At 62.1% G+C, this 11,081-nt stretch overlaps 1 protein-coding gene across 1 annotated transcript; it reads left to right on the top strand.

Annotated features, from left to right (window-relative positions):
- Positions 1–507: 507 nt before the first annotated feature.
- LOC133222577 (prominin-1-A-like) lies at positions 508–9,652 on the top strand. The gene is made up of 22 exons (XM_061372377.1): positions 508–657; positions 1,885–1,946; positions 2,146–2,351; positions 2,751–3,061; positions 3,419–3,508; positions 3,724–3,914; positions 3,991–4,065; positions 4,350–4,413; positions 4,653–4,824; positions 5,069–5,221; positions 5,673–5,796; positions 5,953–6,044; positions 6,197–6,281; positions 6,395–6,538; positions 6,777–6,848; positions 7,037–7,126; positions 7,256–7,309; positions 7,500–7,580; positions 7,863–7,931; positions 8,017–8,106; positions 8,339–8,451; positions 9,484–9,652. The coding sequence occupies exons 1-22, from the start codon at positions 525–527 to the stop codon at positions 9,503–9,505; spliced, it is 2,493 nt and encodes an 830-aa protein (XP_061228361.1). The 5' UTR covers positions 508–524; the 3' UTR covers positions 9,506–9,652.
- Positions 9,653–11,081: the final 1,429 nt, after the last annotated feature.

The raw sequence follows: 11,081 nt of genomic DNA on the forward strand, positions 1-11,081 counted from the left end.
GCGGGGAAGGAAACCAAGAGCAGGGAAGCAGAATGGGCACGGCCGCTCTGCAGGGACCTCCCCTGCGCTGTGCTGGGGCAGGCCGGTGCTGACCCTGACCCGGGTACAGAGGCAGCCTGGGGTGGCCGTGTGCCAGGAGGTGACAGTGGCAGAGGCAGGGTGGGGCGATGCCGGCACCGCAAGCAGCTGAACCTTAAACAAGCCATAAAACGCGGGCGCTGGCGCTGTGCGGCCGGGCCCTGGGGCAGAGGTGCCGGAGGACAGGGCTTGGTCCCTGCTTCATCCCCCGCAGCCTCTCTGGCGGGCATCTCCTGCCCGCTCCCCCGCCCCGCTGTGCTCAGGATCCCCACCTCTGCTCGGTGCCGTCCCGCAGCTCTTTCCTTCCGGGCAGGACCCAGCAGGTGCCTTGTTTTTCTGTGCCCACGTTTCCTGCTCGGAGGCAGGAGGGAGGGGAGCCTGCACCCAGCACCCAGCACCCAGCCACAGCCCCGCTCTGTGCCCAGGTGCTCACCGGAGCTGCCGCGATGGAGCTGATGGGGAACATCTCGCAGCCTGTGTATGGCCCCGGCCCCGAGGCACCGGGGAGCAGCACCCCGCGCCTGGTGGGGCTGGTCCATGGATTCCTGCGGATGGTGCAGCCCAACGCCTTACCCATAGGTGGGTGCGTGGTGATGGGGGGCTGGCAATGGGGTGGGGGGGTGTTTGAAGCTGCAAGGTCCTGGTTGAGCCTGAGCCCTCCTGCACTGAGATTGTCCATCCAGCATTTAAATGCCGGGGTGCTGGGTTAAGAGGGTTATGGTGGGGGGAATGGAGGGGGATTCCTGACAACCACCAGCTCTGTCCTGCTTGCGTCCCATCACAACTGTCGGCAGTCTCAGACGGGGCCCAGGGGAGGCTCTGTTGGCAGCGACACCCTGCAGGGTCCTGCCCCATCCTCCCTCCAGGTATCTCCATGCCAGGCAGAAGGTGCAGAGCAAACCCTGTGGTATCTGTAAGTCTGCGGGGCCCTTGCCTGGCTTGCAGCGCTCTGTGCTTGCAGGTGATAAGGTGTACTTCGGCAGGACCCGGTCACCAAAAGCAGCGTGTCCCAATGCCAGTGCCCACAGGGCAGCACTGCAGGCACTCCCTGCGCACTGCCCAGCTTGCCAGCGCCCTCTCTCCTCCTCCTGCAAGGGGATGTGGGGCTGGCACATCTCTGTCCCAAAGTGGTGGCAGGTCCAATTGGGCGATGCCAGGACCCTGTGGCTGCTTGATGCCCTGGGGCAAGTGCTGCCTTCCAGGTGGTTGTGCCACCCTGGCTGCTGGCATTTGTGCTTCCTCCTTCTCTGGGCCCAGCCCCTGCTTGCCAGCAACTTGCAGGCAAACGTGTGGTGGGCAAACGACACAATGGCTTTGTGGCCTTGTTAGTGGCACACAGATAGCAGGGCACAATCACACCGTGGGCCAGCATAGCTTGTAATGAGGCCATGGGACACGGGCAGGATGAACTCTGGGGATACAGGAGGCAGGATGGTGGGGGGACTTTGCCCCAGCGTTCACACCACCATTGCACTGCATGGGATGGGCTGCAGGAGAGCAGCTCAAGGGCAGCCAATGTGGCTATTGGAGCATCCTCCTGGGGTGAGGACCCCCTTGCTCTGGGGACCCCTGTGAGCCTGGGTGCTGGGCAGTGCTTCTGGATGCAAAAGGTGTGAGACACAAGGCTGAGGGGCAGCTGGAAGGCAGAAACATGCCATGCCCTCACAGCCACTCTGAGCTGCAGCACTGGAGGTCATGCCCGGTGCTGAGGGCCCCTCTCTGTGCAGAGCAGGGTATTGGGGCCCTCCTAGACAGCACCTCAGGGCCCAGCGCCTCCTCACTCTCCTCTCTGCTCCTTTTCCCCAGACCTCATCACAGGTTTGGGGCAGTCAGAGAATGAGGAAACCACCGGGAAGCAAGTTGAGGAGGTGAGCAGGGAGCCAGCAGCCCAGAGCACCACGGGCTGGGGGATGCTGGTGGGTGATGCTCTGAGGCTGAGCCCTGGGTGATGGCCGTCAGCAAGGGGAGATGTGCAACCCCTGGGGGGGTGGCACCCATCCTGGGGGTCCGGATGGGACCCTCACAGCTGGGAAGCCTCCATGGACGCTTCCTCTCTTCCCCTGCCAGCTGCTGCGGTACGAGCTGGGTTTCCTGGTCTGCACAGCCATCGGGCTGCTCTTCACCCTCCTGGTGCCGCTGGTGGGATGCTGCTTCTGCTGCTGCCGCTGCTGCGGGAACTGCGGGGGCCGCATGTACCAGAAGCAGGGCCGGCGGAGGGGCTGCCGGCGCCGGGCGCTCTGGGCCTCGCTCCTGCTCACCTCCGCTCTCCTCTTGTGAGCGCGCTGCCGGGAGGCTCCGGACGGGACCCAGGGGCGGGTGGAAAGGCCGGCGCTTGGCGGCGGTGTCAGGAAGCTGCCATTGTTCACGGGAGCACGGAGGGACAAAGGGGAGGAAGCGGCAGCAGTGGGGAGCTGGCCCTGGGGGGGGGGGCTGCGTGTTCCCGATAGCTTTACTGTGGGAACTGCGGGTGCACCCCGCAGCGGGTGCTCCCCTGTGCCTCACTGTCCCGTGCTCCTCCTCTCTGGTCCCTTGGCTGTGTGCAGGGATGCTCTGGAAGCAGGGCTCAGTGGACCCTGCAGCCTGGGGTTGGTGTGGGTGGATTCAGGGGCTCCCTGGTGGGAGCATCAGGGCTGAGCTCCCCACACGCTGACCCCGCCACCCTTCCCTCGTAGGGCTGGGGATGTTTGCGCCTTCATCAGCAACACTCGCTTCTCCCAGGCTGTGTGCAGTACCTTCCCCAACGTCAACACCACCCTCAACAACGTCCACATCTATGTGGCTTCCATCCCCCAGGCACGCCTGAACCCCCTTCCCTGGCTGGAATGGTTGATGGGGGGCAAGGGGCTGAAGGGGAGGACAGCAGCCCAAATAGCCCCCCGAGGAAGGCTCCTCACTGATAACCCGTCTCTGTTCCTGCAGCAAATCAATTATATCATCGACAGCAGCGACGTGCCGCTGAGCCACGCCAACGGCAGCCTCCAGGGTGAGGATGTGCGGCAGAGGGGCTTGGAGCATCCCCAGTGCACCCACGGCAAGCGGCCATGCAGTGGGCTGGGGGTGCTCCGTGAGTGCCCTGCTGCCGTGCAGATGCTTGCTGTCTCTGCGGGCTGCTGGGCTGGCTCTCATGGGTTTGGGGTCTCTGCTGGACTCCTGCTCTGCTCCAGATGCTGCTTTTCCCTACCCATGCTCCTCTCTGGGGAGGGTGATGCAGGCGGTGGCAGTGTGGTGGTGTCCCCTCTGCCCCCTGGGAGTGGGATGGGGTCCCACACGGGGGGACTGTTTCTGACAGCTCTCCTGCAGGCCTTGAGACCCCACCATTGACACCCTCCCATCTCTGCAGACATTGGGCTCAACCTGGGGGGCACGATCATGGCGAGTATCAGGAGCGGCACAGACGGGGCTCTGGGATCCCTCCAGGGCCTCTTGCAAGGTAACGGCTCAATCCCTTGGAAGGGACCAGGGGGAGATGCCAGGGCTGAGAGCTGGGCTATGTGCATGTTTGGGTAAGGCTCCCAGGGAGGGGGGATCCATCTGGCCTCCCAGCTGCAGCCTGGGGCAAACACTGGGATGTTGGGGGGTGCCCCTACGTCCTCAAGGTTCATCTGGATGGGGACTGGCAGGATGAGCTCTGTGTTGTCCCCCTAGAGATGAAGACACTGGGGGCTGCCTTCAGCAGCATTGCCAGCACTCGCTCGCACCTGGAGGCTCTGCAGAGCAACTATAGCGAGTGGCTGGCCATGCTGCGGGATGGGCTCAACCAGACCCTGCAGCGCTGCGGCCAGCCCTGCAGCAGCGTGTCCCTGCACAGCCTGGCCTTCAGCACCAACTTCAGCACGGTGAGGGGGGGCAGCGTGTGGGGTGAGGCTCCCTCCGGCCCCCCACAGCCCCATCACCACAGCCTCTTCCCCACAGATCCCCAGTGTGGAGCAGCAGCTGGAGGCACTGCGTGATGTGTCGGACTCCAACATAGCACTTGATTTGGAGAGGGTAAGGGGTGCCCCTGCGCCTGGGTGCTGCTGGGGGGTGGCTCGGGAAGAGCTTGATGGCAGTAAGTTGCTGTCAGTGGAGGGAATGGCTGGCTGGGGGCCTGCCTTGTCCAGAGCCTGCCTGCTGTGCCACCACCCCTGGGTGCTGGTGTGGTGGATGGGTGCCGGGGGAGCCTGGCTGCCCTGTACCTGTACCACTGGGATCTGGGGATGGAGGGGATGTGCTGCTCAGCCCTGGGCTGCAGGCAGGGATGTGAGCTATATGCTGTGCCCCCCCACATGCAGGTCAATGACACACTGAACACGATCACTGACAAGGTGCAAGAGGGGTCCCAGGATGTGGTGACAAGTAAGCAGGGCTTTGCGCCCCATGTGCTGAATTACCCCTCTCCCAGGGCTCTCTTTTTCCTTCTCACCCCATCCCTGTCTGGAGCCCTCCCCTGCTGCCTGCAGCCCTGGCTGTCTCCAAGTGCCACCATGCTGATGCTGTCTTTGGCCATGACTGCCCCCTTCCCATCCCCTCTGGCTCCCCACTGCCCCAGGCTCTGGCAGCAGCTTGCAGCACCAACCTGTCCCCATCCCCTGCAGAGACCCAGGAGGAGCTGGGCCTCATCAGGCAGGAGATCAGGAGCTTGAGGGAGCAGTTGCAGGACCAGCTGCCCCTCAGGGATGTGGAGGAGAGTGTTGGGGCCTTCGTGGGCAATGCCACATCAATGCTGAACGAGTACAGGGAACCGACCATTGCCTTGGATGGGCTCAGGTAGGCAAGGGGATGCTGCCATCCCCTGGCTCCCTTATCCAGAGAGGCTCAGGCTCTGCATCCTCCAGCTTCTGGAGGTGGGGGCTTGCTTGGTGCAGGTGGCCGGAGCTGTGTCTTGCAGACACCCGTTCCCCTTCCCCAATGGGATGCCTGGGGGCTTCGTCCTCCCCTAGCTGGTGGGATGCTGGGCACTGCTTGGGGTGCCACATCCTGCTGCCTGACCCCTGCCCCTCCTCTGCCCCAGGTGGAGCGTGTGTGTCCTCCTGTGCTGCATGGTGCTGCTGGTGGTCCTCTGCAATGCTGTTGGCCTGGTGCTGGGGCCGCTGGGGCTGAAGGCAGACGTGCTGCCCACCCAGCGCAGCAGCCTCTCCAATGCCGGCGGGAACTTCTTCATGGCGTGAGGCTCCCTTGGCTGCTGGGGATGGGTGGGAGCAGTGGGATGGGTGGGCAGGGCTGGCCGTGGGATGCTCAAGCTGTTAGATCATCAGGTTACTGCGGCTTAACAGCCTGCATGATGGTAACTCATAGTGCAGGTGGTAAAAGCAAGGGTAAAACACGGTGCTGGTGCAAGGAGCTCAAGCAGAGCCCATCCAACCATCGCTGGCAGCGACCTGGCAAGTGTGTGAGGTCCTGCAGCTCTGCAGCTGGCTTGCAAAGCTATGCCTGGGTCTGAGCCCCAGGGTACGGCCTGGCTGTGCTCCTGGCACCAAAGGCAGGGTGAGATGTGCCTATGAGAATGGTGATGCTTCCTGGGGCAAAGGGTGAGCAGGCTCCAGGCTCTGTTAGCAACAGAGAGCACCAACACTGGGGCATGTGGCCTTGGGTGCTGACAGTGTTTGTCCTGGCAGAGGGGTTGGCTTCAGCTTCATCTTCTCCTGGGTGCTGATGCTGCTGGTGGTGATCACCTTCGTGCTGGGGGGGAACACCTACATGCTTGTCTGTGAGTCCTGGCGCAGCCAGCAGCTCTTCCAGGTGAGCTCTGCATGTGGAGATACCCTTACCCAGATGCACTGCTGCCTTTCCGAGGGCCGCTGGTGGAGTGGAGGCATTGCTGGGTGGTTTGGGATGCTCCTCCCAGTGTCCTGCCCTCCACCATACCTAGTTTTTCCATCTTTTCCCTCCTTTCAGATCCTGGACACCCCCGGCCTGGTCCCTGGCTTCAACCTGTCAGAGCTGCTGGGCCAGCAGGATGGCACAACAAACTTCTCAGAGATCTATAGGTGGGTCCCAGTCCTGGCACTGTGTCTTTGGGGAGGGGTACAACTGCTCAGCACCCTCGGGTGCTCCCTGGGATGGGGGCAGCTTGCCCTGCCTGGATGAGGACATGCTCCTGGTGGAGCCCTGTTTTCACCCCCCTGTCCCCATCCTGCAGGCAGTGCCAGCGAGATGCTTCCCTGTGGCAAACACTGCACTTGGACCAGAGCGTGTCCTTGGATGAGCTCCTGAACATCAGCCAGGTGAGTGTGGGGTGCCAGGGTCTGGGGGGGCAGAGCTGCAGGTGTGGGGCTGGGAGCAGGCATACAGTGCAGGGCCAACACCGTGCCCCATCATGGCTCCCCTCCTCCGGCAGTACACAGGAGAGATCTCCACAGCCTTCGAGAAGATGCACATCACCCTGGACCCCATCTCCCTGCTCAGCCAGAGCCAGAGAGACTCGCTGACAAATGCCAGCCGGGCCGGGCAGCCCCCCAACTTCACCCTCACCCTGGAGCAGGTGGGCTGGGAGCAGCCTGGTGTTGGGATGGGGGGTCTGGATGTGTGTTGGGGGGTTCCATTGAGCCTTCCCCTTTGTGGGACTCCCACTGAGGCTCCCGGGGTGTCTCTTGCCATTCGTGTCACCCCTTGGGGCACCTCCTTCATGCGGGAGGCCTTGGCTCCAGTCTGCCCTGCAGGGATGGGGCATGCCCCCCCCGTGAGCCCTATTCTCATGGCTCTGGCTCTGCCTTTTCCAGCTGGATCAGAGCGTGACACAGGGAAGCCTCCTGGATCTCGCTGCACAGCTGGAGCAGCTGGGAGACACAGAGGTGAGAGACCACAGCACCTTGGGACCGTGGCCGCCCTGTCCCCAGAGCCACTGGCTGTGTGGAACAGGCTCTGCAGATGTGTGTGTACTGAGCTGGGTACCAGAAAACTCCAGCCTGGCCCCACATCAGACGGCTGTGGTGGGGCGAGGACCCCATGGTGGGGGTATCACTGACTGCAGCTCCTGCAGGGCTTGGATGTGAAAGAGGACCTGAAGGCTGATGCTCTCAAGTTGAGGGAGCTGGATAAGGAGATGCAGATGAGCTTCTCTGGGGAGCTGGTGAGTGATGCCCAGGTGGGGAAGATGCTGGGGGTTCTGGCTTGTGCTCCCAGAGAGCTTGGAACATGCCAGCATGGTCTCAGTTGAGCTGTGGGCTCCTCCTCTGACTCCCCCTCTCTCCATCCACAGCAAAGCCTGAAGGAGAACATCCACTTGGTGCAGAGCAGGGCTTCCGAGCTCAAGGTAAGCTGCATAAGGGGGCCTCCTGAGCACACCCCGGTCCAGGGCACCCTGCACAGCACCCTTGAGGTTCCACATTGGAGTCAGCGGGAGCAAACCTGCAGTCTGGGAGCACTGGTGGCTGCTGCCAGACAGGGAGAGATGCGAGGACCCCGCTTCCCCATCACGTTGCTGAGCGCACCTTTCACCCCAGGCACAGACAAACACTGCGCTGACCGAAGCCAGCAGAACCCAGGAGTTCCTGGAAAGTGAGACCGTGAACATCATTAAGAACGTGAGCTCGCCTTGCCCTGCTGCAGGGCTACCTTGAGGGGCTGTGCCTGGACCCCCACATCAGGACCTCCCTCTGCTCAGAGATGCCAAACAACATCTGGCTGTCCATCCTGCCCTGGCGGCTTCTCTGGGGGTCCCTGCACCTCTGGGTGCCTCCTGCCCTCAGGGCCCTCCAGGCAAGGGGCTTGGTTGAGGTGGTTTGGCAGCCCTGATCCTGACACAGAGGGGGCACTGGGTGGGCTGGGGGTGCAGCACCTCCACTCTCTGCTTGCCCCTCTCCCAGGAGACGTGGGCCTTCTTGGAGGAGCTGTTGGACTTCTTTGAGACCTACATCTCCTGGGCTAAGAGCGGGGTGAGTTGAGCCTGCCTTGTTGGGGTGGAGGGGAGGGGAGGACAGGCTGCAGGGTTCTGGGGACACTTACATGTCCTGTGTGCAGCTGAAGGAAGACGTGGCACGTTGCAAGACCATAGCTCAGACCCTGGATAACATGGAGGCCATCACCTGTGACTACATCCTGGACTCTCTGGTGAGTGGGGCAGCGGTGTGGGATGGCACACGTGTGGTACAAGGTTCCATCATGCACAGGATGAGGAGTACCTGTCTGTCTTAACAAGCAGAGCTTGGCATCGTCCCATGGGATTGCTATGGATAAGAGCAAAGGCCAGGCTGTCAGAAAGGATGGATAGGTGGTCTTTAGGGGGGCGCTGGGAGAGGCTCTTTCAGTCACTGGGCCCTGATGGCTCTCCCCCTGCACCCAGAATGCCTTCTGGTTCAGCCTGGGCTGGTGCACCTTCTTCCTGCTGCCCAGCATCATCCTGGCCGTCAGACTTGCCAAGTTCTACCGCCGCATGAGCATCACTGATGTCTACAGGTGAGGAGTCACCCACCCGCTGTGACCACGCTGGGCCTGCACAGTGCAAACTGCCCCTTCGTGTGCCTCATGGCAGCCTGTGTGCCTGGTCCGAGAGTAACACAGGCTGGGGGCGAGTGGCTTGGGACCTTCAGCCTCTGAGGATGGAGATGTTCTGGAGAAGAGCCCGGCTCTGCAGCTCCTCTTTGCGCAGCCCGAAGTGCGTGCAAGCCCCTTCGGAGGAAGGAGCCTGGCTTGCATGGCATGGCTGCAGCTCCCAGCCTGGCTCACGGGTCCGTTGCACCATGGTTTGTGAGGGGCTCCAAAGGGGAGCACAGCACAGAACACAGCACGCTGCACGGTTGGTGCTGTTGCCACGAGGGAGCAGTGCTTGCTCATCCACCCATGGCCACCGGTGCCGCCCCCCAGCCTTCCGAGGCCCTTTCCCTGCCTCTCCAAGGGCTCTCTGAGCAGTAGCCCCACTGTCAGTGCAGCTCCAACCCCTGAGGGTGGCCAGAGGCTTCCAGGTGGATTTCCAGCTGCTGAGGCCCTGCAGTGCAGCCCATTTGCTGACGGCTCCCTGTGCAGGGGTGCCTGGGTTAGCAGCACCCTCATGCCGTGTGGCCCCTGCCACCCTTCCTGCCCCACTCCTCCTCACTCCATGCCCTGGCTGTACATGGTGACACGGTGGTGAGGCCTGCTGGCCCCACTGGTGGCCTTGGGGTCTTCCACTTCCCCTGCAGCCAGCAACTGAGCTGGTTGGAGACACGGGCTCGGCGCCTGGAAATGGGGGAACTGAAATCGTGCCACTGGGGAGCTGTGTGCCCAGGGAGGGGGCAATGGGTCTGTGGGGGCAGCCATGTTTTCAAGGCCTGTAGGAGCCCCTGCTCTGCGTCCATTGAGATGGGGCAATCAGGATGGAGGGGACCACAGCACCCTGCAGCCCCTGTGTCCTCCTTCTGTGCTGTGAGGGAGGCCTTGTCCCACTGACAGATGCTGGGCTGTGCCAGGGTCTTGCCTCACTGACACTGTCCCCTCTTTCCTCCCCTCCAGGAATGAAGCTGTGGAGATGTAAGTAGCAGTGCCAGTGCCTGTGTGGGGTGGGGGGCAACTCCTGTGGCATGAGGGGGGACAGGGCACAGAGGGGAACAGGTGAGTACAGGCCAAGGAGGGTGCTGGTATCAGGGCAGGACTGGGAAGGTGGGACCTGTTCTGGGGTGCCCCCATCCCAAGTTTGAGGGTGCTGGTGCTCCCAGCCTCCGCCATGCTGGTGGGGGTGTGGGAGTCTCCGTCCCGTCTCTCCTGTGGGTGCAGGTGCCACCCCAGTGCATCCTGGCTGCCCTCTGTGGCTGGAGGTAACACAGGTGACCTTGGTTTTGCAGGCCTCCCACGTTCAACTTCTACAAAGTCCCCCGGCCGGCCACAAGGCATTAGTGCTGCCTGCAGCATGGCTGTGGTGGGGATGGACACTGCTCCTCTGGCTGCTGCGCCGCCTTCCAAGCCTGGGGAACAGGTGGGACCCCAATGGAAACCCCCAGTTCCCATTATGTGACCATGCCCTGTCGCACACAGGGGGAGGGCTGCCTCTTGCACTGCCCTACCAGGGACTTCACCAACCCTCCACTGGACCCCATGGTCTCAGAGCAGCTTGTCCCATCCATGCCACCGCAGCCTGCGGTGCTGGCCAGTGGGAACCTGCTCACCAGGCCCCTTGCTCAGAAATGTATTTATTTTTGCAGGGAGCCTGGCTCCAAGGTTGTGATTGTTTTGGTGTCAAACAATAAACAGGGCGTTTGTGTGCACTGCAGCCATGGGGCCGTGCTCCTCACATCCAGCTGTGCACTTTGTGTCCAGCTCTGAGGAAGGATGCATGGGTAGGGGCAGAGAGGGCTCTCCACTGCTGGCCTGGGACTAGAAGGCTCCTACTGCTGCACGCATGCTCTGCCTGCAGCTAGCTCTTAAAGAGTCCTCACCCAGCCCATGGGTTGATGCAGGACCATTGCTCAGCATCACCAGTGTTGGGTGATGTCCCCCTCACTGGGCAGCCCTCTGCACCCACAGCTGGGTGGGTGCTACCTCCTTCCCTGGGGAAAGCTGCACCAAGAGCCTCTTGTCCATAAGGCACACTCCATGCTGTCCCCAGCACCCTCCAGCAACTCAGCTTTGTATCACTGTGGGTTTCTGGTTAGTTTACGGGGTGCCTGCAGCCTGCACCTCTCTGTCTCTACTGGGTATGGTAGCACAGTGACTCTCAGTGTCCACCCCTGCATGTCCCACACTGCTGCGCAGCACAGAGGGGCCTGCCAAGAGCTGCATGCACAGTGGTAAGAGACAAGCCAAGGGCAACTTGTTTTGCACCTATGGTGTTGCCTTGCGCTGCTCCTTGGTGCAAGCTCAGGGACCATCCTGAAAGCCAGGACATGCACAGGGGATGTATGTGAGCAGCTTGCCTCATTTCCTTTGTTGCACAGTCAAAAGTCCCTCTGGAGCAGAGCAACGGGGCTGAACTGGCCCGCTCACCATCCACTGTGTCCATCTGCTTTATCGCTTGTTCCATTTGCCTTCAGATCTTCTAATCGCTGCTTCTTCCCTCCAGGCCTTATCTGAAGCTGCACTGGCCTTACCTCCTGCTATCTGCCCCCAGCACCCAT

This window comes from Neopsephotus bourkii, unplaced genomic scaffold (assembly GCF_033783945.1).
Source record: "Neopsephotus bourkii isolate Nb327-2 ecotype Australia unplaced genomic scaffold, CSIRO-AGI_Nbou_v1 NB_1615, whole genome shotgun sequence".
Classification (NCBI taxonomy): Eukaryota; Metazoa; Chordata; class Aves; order Psittaciformes; family Psittacidae; genus Neopsephotus; species Neopsephotus bourkii.